Raw genomic sequence first — 9,332 nt, forward strand, 5'->3', positions numbered from 1 at the left:
TTTACCATGGGTCTGAACAGGGTGTGGTGGACAGACCAGGCTCTCAGACCTGCTGGCCGGTTGTAAACAACAGAGCGGAGGGCCGGGTCCATCTTATCCTGCTGACCAGCCCAGCACACCCACAACACCCTCAGCACACTGATAAGACTGATGCTTCATCTCATCAACAAGTTTTCACAGACACACACACACACACACACACACACACACACACACATCAAGCAAGCAGACCGGGTCAAGACAAAGTGTTTCCACTGTCCAAATACTTTGAACGGGTTGTTTTAGTGCCTTCAGGCGACAGCTGGGAAGAGTTTGCCATACAGGACGACACAATGAGTCTGAGTCGGGGTCAATTCATGACTGAACTCATCAATTCCAATTTAACTGAGGAACTGGAATTTGAAAAAACCTACAAGAGACAGAATTGGAATTGAATTGGAATTTCTGGAAGTTGAATTTAATTCAGCAAAATTCTGAGAAATTCCATGTTTTTTGTTTTTTTTTCTAACCACATATGTGAGATTACACGTAGTGTTGTATATTATCAATACTGAAAATCAAAAAACCTTTCAGGTGGTATTTGATGCAGAACATGTAATGGTAATCCATACATGATTATGATTGCTATGGGTTTGATTTGTTGAACTGTCATTTATTTGATTCATAAAGTTTGATTTATAGAGTCGGGACAAACTCTCTTAGAAGTGGAATTTAATGGAATTTCGTGGAATTTAATGGAATTCAATTCTGTCTCCTGTCACTCCAATTCAATTCCAGTTCTGTTTCCTTACAGCTGGGAGACTTTCACATTCACACTCCAGTTCAAATTCCAACTCCAGGAAGTGAATTGGAGTTTGCCATGCATTCTCAGTTCAGTTCATGAATGGTCCCAACCCTTCAGTGAGTGCCTCTAGGTTTTGACAATCACAGATTAAACCCCATCCCATCTGGGCCTCCGTGCAGGTTCAAACAAACGCTACGAATTATGTGACAGGAAAAACAAAACTGTCTAAACTGTCAAAACCTCTATCAGCCTATTGCTGAATTTGTTTTCCTATTTCATATTATTATTCATATTTGTGAGTATTATTTGACCCACAGCAGGCTTGTGACCGGGGAATCAGAAAAATAAGGAAGTAATGGGTGGAAAACAGGAAAACTGGAATCTCCTTTTGAAAAAAACTGAGAGATGTGTGCCTAAGAAACCCCAGAAAAGCTCATATTTGACTGCTTTCCTGTCCAGGACCTAGTACTAGTCTGGATGTGCGTGCTTTTGTGTATCTTTCCTGTCATGACGTTAGCCATCTTGACTTTTATATACAGTATCTGTCTGTTTCTGCTGTAAACCGACGGTAGAAGTCAGTAACTTTGTACTGTTAACAGGCAGAAACAGAGACTGGGAGTATCTGCGGCGAGTCAGCTGTGCGCCACAAGTACCCAGATGGAGTGTGTGTGCGTCTATTGTATTCATCCCTCAGTAATTAGGCTTCTCGTGTGAAAAACGCCACCGTACTCCAACCAGTCCTCTCTAATCATCGTCCATGTCCTGCTGAGCCACACACACACACACATCCATGGAAATAGATAAAAGCGCCGAGCGGTCTACAGCAGAGCGGCCCCCCCTCTGTTCTCCTTTTAAACACTCCCATCCTCCCTCCCTCTGTCCTACTAACAATCTCCATCTCACCCTGTCCTCGCTTCCCTCTGTCCTGCTACTATCGCTCTCTCTATCTTCCCAGCATCCCGCGCTCCATCCTCCCTTACCTCCCCCTCCTCCCTCCTCCTGACCGTCCCTTGGCACCCCCACAGGGAGGCGGAGTGCCGGCGTACTCCAGACAGAATAAAGGGAGAAAAAAAACAACAGTCTCTTGATTTTGCTTCTAATGGTGTTCAAGCAGATCCTCGCCTTCAGGATTAATAACATCAGACTAGGATCCAGGCGATGTGTCTGGATGTATATGGAAATTAAACACCACAGGAATGCTGGAGCAACTTTCATTGAATAGGAAATTAGTAGATTAATAGATTTTTTTCCATTTTTGCTCCACCTAAATACATCTGTTGGGTTAATAATACTAATACTGCAATCATAATATATGCCTGCTTCTAGTAGTACATAAATTCAGTCTAACCCTCCCTTCACATGCCATTGTATATGTATTAGAAAAATGACTACTTGGCAATTTCACATGAACTTTCAGAGTCAGATGATGAATTTGTAAAGTCGAAGAAAATTCTGCAACCCGAGTTTCCTCGTTATGATGCAATGATGAACTTTAACCTTCTGAACTTGGCGGAAAAACCAAGTTTTGTGTCAGTCAATGGTAAGAAACACTTTGGAATTCACCAGACTGACAAAAATTAATGCAAAATAAGTGCAAAATGCATGCAAAATATAGAAAATATGCAAAATAAACTCGCCGTTATAAATGCTGTTACTGCAGTCTAACCACTTAGTCAAAATCAACTTAAAGCAAGTGTTTTGGAAAAACATGCCGGTACAGTGTTTCAGTCCAACAGGCCACAGACGCCATCTAGTGGTCAGACTGAGGAGCACAGGACCTGCTGCTCAGACTGGTTTGAAGAGGTTTCAAGTCTTAGAGAGGGAACAACGCCAAGCAGGCAAAATCCTCACGCAAGTTTCCTTCACAAGCAAATTCCTGACTTACAGGGAACGGAGGATTTAGGACCAGACTCTCTCCTGATATTTCCAGACTGATGAACCTCTCAAACAGAATGGTGCAGGAATCAATACATCACACTGAGCACAGCCCTCTGATCCACTTCAACATTGTCAGCAAGTTCATTAGTAGAGTTCCAGTTCAAGTGGAAACTGGAACTCTACTGGGATTTCTAACTTCCAGTGTTGAGGGATAAACGAGGAGAGGACAATGTCGTCATCAGAGGCTGAACTGAGGCTTTGGAAAGTTACACCATGAGGATGAGTTTTACTCCCGACCGGAAACTTCAGTTTCCACTTGTCATGATACTGAATATCCTCCCAACATCCCCCACCAAACTAGCCACACCCTGGTATGACTGCCATGTGATTAATGCTGCAATATGCAACTTTTTTTTTTTTTTTTACATTAAACCTGCAATAAGCGATATCAGACCTTATAACCAATCCTGAAACTAATGTGTGCTATGTGGAGATTTCACTGAGACATAATGATATAAAGCAATATCCACACAGCTGCGTTGCTGTTTTCACCTCTTTTCTAAAGCTTGTTGTCAAAACCCGGACGGACTAAAACTAGCTTGGCTCCTCCCTCGCTGTTTCAAAGCGGCGCTCTCCCCGTCCTATTCCTGAAGTTTGTCTCGTAGCGGCGGAATCGATGAAGCAAGCAAATAAACCTGTTCAACTAGTAAACTTGCTACCTGCCTCTTCACTTGTCATGTGTAACCTTCAGGGGCAGAACGGCCTGACTAAAGAGAGACTGGTAACCGGCGACACTTCTCTCTAGGTACGGTTAGCTTAGCTGTTAGCCTTTATGCACGGTGTTTTGCAATGTTTGTCCTCGACTGGCCTCCGTAGCACAGTGGAGGGAGGGAGAACTGGCTTTGCGGTGAGTTAATTTACAAGTGAGTTGCTGTTCTTGTCGCCCTCTAGTGGTCAGAAATGTTCACTTATTGCAGCTTTAAATGAATAAATAATTCAGATACACTACATGTCTGTGACCGTGTGTGCTCAGACAGCGTCAATCAATGATACAGACAGCCTTTTCAATGATACAGACAGCCTTTTCAATGATACAGACAGCCTTTTCAATGATACAGGCAGCCTTTTCAATGATACAGACAGCCTTTTCAATGATACAGACAGCCTTTTCAATGATAGAGAGCCTTTTCAATGGTGTTGGGGACATTCCCCTGTGCTGAGGCTCGCAGCCACAGCACAGGGAAATTAGAGCAGCAACAATGGCAGAAAAGATAAGAAAACAAACAACAGCAAAGCTAAGCGTGAGGCAGACAAAAGCCGTTTAAAAACGCTGTGAGCGTCGGCATTGCTTTTTGTTTTATCGTCAGCGTTCACCACCTGTTTCATCGGCACCTGTGGAGGCTTTGCAGATGCTGCTGACCTCAGGCTCAGGCTGGAAGCCGTTTAAAGGAACACAGCTCATCAAGATAAGGACTAACAATACACTTCCTGCCTCAAGCTGCATATTGTAACTTAAAGAGTAATGCTTGAATGGATCATTTCAAGAAAAGAACCGATTTGATGTACTTTTAAGTTAAGACTTGACTGGCTCCCGGTACAGTATAGAATTGATTTCAAAGTATTACTGCTTGTTTACAAGGCCCTAAAAACATTTCTGACCTGCTCACTGGCTATAAACCAATCAGATCCCTCAGATCATCAGGCATGCGTCTCCTAAATGTACCTAGAGTTAAATCTAAATCAGGTGAAGGTGCATTTAGTCACTATGGTGCTGTTCTCTGGAACAAACTACCTGCTGACCTGAGATCTGCTACAACTGTATCCTATCCTATGTATTTTGTGGCATTTCCCCATGTTTGACTGACTGTAGAAGTGTGTAAGAAGTGTGCAGTGAACTCAAACCTTCTGTACTGTAGACTATCTGTAGACTAAATGTGCTGCTTTTGATCTCAGATTCCAATGTGTTTTCATGCGGACCCCACAAATGCCACTTTTCCAACGCATGTTACTCGCCTCGCCTCGCCTCGCTTTTGGTAGTAAGGTTTTCCACTGCAGATAGTACCCCCTCAATGTGCCCCACCCCCCCCCCACAACTGGTCGTCATAGCGACGCCGCGACGCTGCATGAAACGCGACACACACAGCAACAATGCAGGATATCGAAGGGATGGTGTTCTTGATTCTCGGTATGTGAAACAGATTTTATTTCAGAAGAGGCTGAAGCCAGCGAGACAGCAGACTGCTCTCTGGTTGCTCAAAGGCGACGCAAGCGGGTAAGCTAGCCTGGTAGCTAACGTTAGCATTATGTCCCGTGTCGCGATGACGATTCTCTCTGACCAATCAGTAGTCTGCAGTGTTTTTACGTCACCTTTTGGTATCGCCTCAGCTCGCTTGGAACCTCGATGGAGGTGCTACGAAAAAAAGTACCATGTACTAGGTAGTATGGTACCTGGTACTTGCCCAGTGGAAAACCAAAAAAGGCGAGTCGAGTCGAGTCGAGCCGGTACCATGCGGTGGAAAAGCGGCAACTGTCCCCTCGGTGCTGCCTCCCGGGGTCCCGAATAAACTCGAAAGCTTCAACTCACCGCGTCGAACTGCAGGAAGAAGTCGTCCGGCTGGTCCTCGACGCGCTCGGCGACGGCGCGGACCTCCACCATGGGGTTGAGGTACTGCGCCCGCTCCAGAGACGCCTGGGCCCGGTTCTGACCCTGAGCCGTCACCGGCACCAGGAACTGGGCTCGACACGACTCCTCTGTCACCTGGAGAGACGCGGCACGGGCAGGGAGACCAGAGTGAGATCTACACAATGCATTTAAAAGGCTTTCTTTACGGGGTCTGAGGCTCCCACCATGTATAACCATGTGATCCAGACCTTTGTCGCATGTCATCCCCCTCTTTCCCTAGCTTTCCTGTCTCTCTCTACTTTTAATTATGTAATAAAGGCGAAAATGCCAAAATAAAAAATCTACATAAAAAAACTCTTCTTCAAGCATTTATTGACTTGTAGAGCTGCAACAATTAATCGATGAATCGATTAGTTGTCAACTATTAAATTAATCACCAACTATTTTGATAATTGAGTAATCGGTTTGAGTAATTTTTTAAGAAAAATAAGTCAAAATTCTCTGATTCCAGCTTCTTAAATGTGAATATTTTCTGGTTTCTTTCCTCCTCTATGACAGTAAACTGAATATCTTTGGGTTGTGGACAAAACAAGACATTTGAGGACGTCATCTTGGGCTTTAGGAAACACTGATCAACATTTTTCACCATTTTCTGACATTTTATAGACCAAACAACTAATCGATTAATCAAGAAAATAATTAACAGATTAATTGACAATGAAAATAATCGTTAGTTGCAGCCCTAATGATTTGCAGATGAATAGCAGAACACAAGACAGTAAACATACAGTCAGTGCTCGGTTCCACACAGAGCAAAGACAAAACACAAACTAAAACGTTGTGTACAATACAAATTGAACTACAGTGGAGTTGGGAGAACTTCTGGGTAGAGCCAAGATAAGAGCGTTTCAGTTTACATCTTTTTAAACTGACAGTGAACGCCTCGTCACGCTTGTTCCACAATCCCAGAATATCCTGACAATCAGTTGCTGGGAAGCACATTACTATCTGAGCTGCCTGCCACCGCTCCAGATTACTTTTGGTTGCAAAATGATCTGAAGTGATGCCGTTATTGCAGCCTAACCGCAGTAAAATTAATGCAAAACAGCTGTACTGTCCCCTCTCTGTATAGAGAAAAACACTGAAGCAGTAGACTAGTTACTTTGACACCGGCGCCATCTAGTGGCCACGGCTAGTACTGCAAAGACTGATATTCACCTCAGACAATCTACCAGAGGATCTGAGGATGCACAGTCTGAGGATTCAGGACATTTTTAGTAAATAGGATCAAGAAAGTATTGTTTTTATTTGTGTGTTTCAGTTCTTATCATTCTGTTTTTCATCATTTTTTTCTTTAATGCCTAATTTTCTATCTAAGGGATGCATGTTTTAATATTCTTCTTTAATGCTCTTTTTTATTTAATGAATCGATGGACCTTGAGTTACATTATGCTTGGTATGAAAAGGTCTATGTAAATAGAGACTGATATTCCACTGAATGGTTTAAATATGGCTCAGTACTCTGAAATCCTACCTTTCAAACTGCACCTGTATATGGTCTACAATGAGTTTGCTGTGTCACTATGAAAGCTAGCGCCCGACCGTGTTTTGCAGGTATATTGTTGTTTGTTTTTGTGTCATGTGTGTGTGTTGTATGTGCATGTGTGTACCTGTTCGTGATCCAGCAGAGTGAGTCCCTTGACTCCAGCCAGGATCAGGTTCTTGGCCACTTCAGCCCCCAGACCCCCTAACCCCACCAGCAGCACCCGGGAGCCTCGCAACCTGAAACCAAAACAAGCAGACACACACACTGTCTGCTGAACACACTCCTGAACGTGGATCTGCAGGGTGACACGGTTTACTGTTCATAGTGTGCTTTGTGATGTCTCTTTGCTGTATGTGAAGTCCCAATGTCCTCGTAACACGTGTGACTGCATTGTACAGCTATGCAAATGTGTATTTAATAACTAAGAAGATTACTCTGCACTGGTGACATAGGCTGATATAGTATATAGTAACATATAGAAACATATATGTGGTACAATCAGCAACTGATGTTATGGAGGACTAATGCATTTACTTTATCAAGATAACACAGTCCATCGTATAGCCTGTACATCACATCACCCTGTGCATTCAATACAGACGTTATGTGCTTGTTGTGTGTGTGTGTGTGTAAGAGAGAGAGAGAGAGAGAGAGAGAGAGGAGAAGAGCGGGAGAGAGAGAGAGAAAGAGAGGGAGATCATCATATAGCCTGTACATCACATCACCCTGTGCATTCAATACAGACGTTATGTGCTTGTTGTGTGTGTGTGTGTGTGTGTGTGAGTGTGTAAGAGAGGGGGGGAGAGAGAGAGAGAGAGAGAGAGGGAGACACACAGAGAGAGAGAGAGAGAGAGAGACAGAGAGGAGAAGAGCGGGAGAGAGAGAGAGAGAGAGAGAGAGAGAGAGAGAGAGAGAGAGATCATCATATAGCCTGTACATCACATCACCCTGTGCATTCAATACAGACGTTATGTGCTTGTTGTGTGTATGTGTGTGTGTGTGCGTGAGAGAGAGAGAGAGAGAGAGAGAGAGAGAGAGAGAGAGAGAGATACGTGCATTACCGATGCAACAGATTCAGTGTTTATCTGAACTATCGGTGCATGCAGAAGCAGACAATGCCGGCCTCTCTGTTGCTATGCTAATTAGCTTAGCGGGCTGGCTAGCTAACCTCTTCTGAGCGTCCAGCCCCCACAGCCGGATCTGCCGGTCGTACTGCGCCGCCTCCTCCTCGCTGATAATCGGGTCCTCCTTCTCGATCATATCGATCATTTCAGTCGACTTTGCGGATGGGATTCGGGGTGTAATGTAGCCGTTTATGCAGCTATGGGGGGGTAGCCGTTTCAAAACGCCGCGACAGTCCCGCTGAGAGTGCGCGCGGAATGATGACGTGACCGGAACAAACTCTTTGTGAATTCTTAAATCCCCACCGCTATTTCTTTGTTTTTATGAATATACTGTCTGTTCTCCCTAAATCGTTAGAAGACTTACTCATGAAAGGTAAAAATAAATAAATAAATAAAAAATAATAATAATTTTCCTCACAATTTGATTCACCCCCCGTGGACTTTTTTTATTATTCTGTTTGTTTTATTGAAGTATTTTATTTTGATGTTTATATTTGTTGTAATGCCTAAGAATGCTGTGCAATTTTAAAGGTTTTTTTTATTGCTTAATTAATTACTCAAGTCTCCATCTCCTTCTCTTCACCCCCACTCCTGAACGCCTGTCCAGTTATCTGCACATAAACAATCCACACTAGTCACAGAAGTGTTTGGCACATTAGATTAAAATCTACAGATGAGTTGATATGCCGTTTTTTCTGGCTGTTGTTTAATCTGAGAGTTTATAAGGAGGTGCCTTGCCCAGAGCGACCTAGCTGTTGAAGGAGAGTGAGTTTTTCTGTCCCACAAGCTATTTTTCTAACCATCAGACCTTTAATGTGCATTCTTTTTCTGCAGTCAAACACAAATTGTTTTAATTTGTTATACAAGCCTCTTCTCGCAACAAATACATTTGCCTAGAAATGACATATGGATATATAGTCTTTGCCACAGATTTACAAATTAATATGAACTCTGCTCTTTCATCTCAAGGCCTGCAGAGGGAAAAGGTCTTGACCTCCCTTGATTTTCATGTTTCTGAATGAACTGAATTTGTCTTTAAAACAAACGAAGAAAAACATAATATTCAACATGGCATTATACTTTAAACATCGGCCTTCAGCCTGGCAGTGTAACTTTCTAAACCCTCTGACTGTATTACATAATGTAATGTGTCATTTGTAATCTTCGATTTGAGTCTTATTTTTCTGACAATGCCATGTTTCTGAACTCAGGGCTATACATACGTCATCAAAAAGCGTCAACAGTGAGACGCCGCACGCGGGTAAAATTTGCCCTGACCGTTGACTTGTAGGAACATTTACATGGAGAAAGCCTTTCAGTCAGACTGCTGTATTTATATGAAGGACAAAAAATGACAAAAGCATGAATAAATAAATA

General features: G+C 43.1%; 1 protein-coding gene across 1 annotated transcript in view; it reads right to left on the bottom strand.

The window, feature by feature from the left end:
- Positions 1-8,194, bottom strand: part of sae1 (SUMO1 activating enzyme subunit 1) — a 23,680-nt gene extending 15,486 nt beyond the window's left edge. Inside the window, exons 1-3 of the mRNA XM_071521227.1 lie at positions 8,000-8,194; positions 6,956-7,067; positions 5,247-5,420 (exon numbers count right to left, since the gene is read on the bottom strand). Of these exons, the coding sequence (XP_071377328.1) occupies positions 5,247-5,420; positions 6,956-7,067; positions 8,000-8,100 (387 nt within the window). The 5' untranslated portion in view covers positions 8,101-8,194. The remainder of the gene's footprint in view (positions 1-5,246; positions 5,421-6,955; positions 7,068-7,999) is intronic.
- Positions 8,195-9,332: the final 1,138 nt, after the last annotated feature.

Source organism: Centroberyx affinis, unplaced genomic scaffold, assembly GCF_046629955.1.
Source record: "Centroberyx affinis isolate AG114_WGS23_722 - 3 ecotype Tasmania unplaced genomic scaffold, CSIRO-AGI_Caff_v1 ptg000875l_1, whole genome shotgun sequence".
NCBI classification, from domain to species: domain Eukaryota; kingdom Metazoa; phylum Chordata; class Actinopteri; order Beryciformes; family Berycidae; genus Centroberyx; species Centroberyx affinis.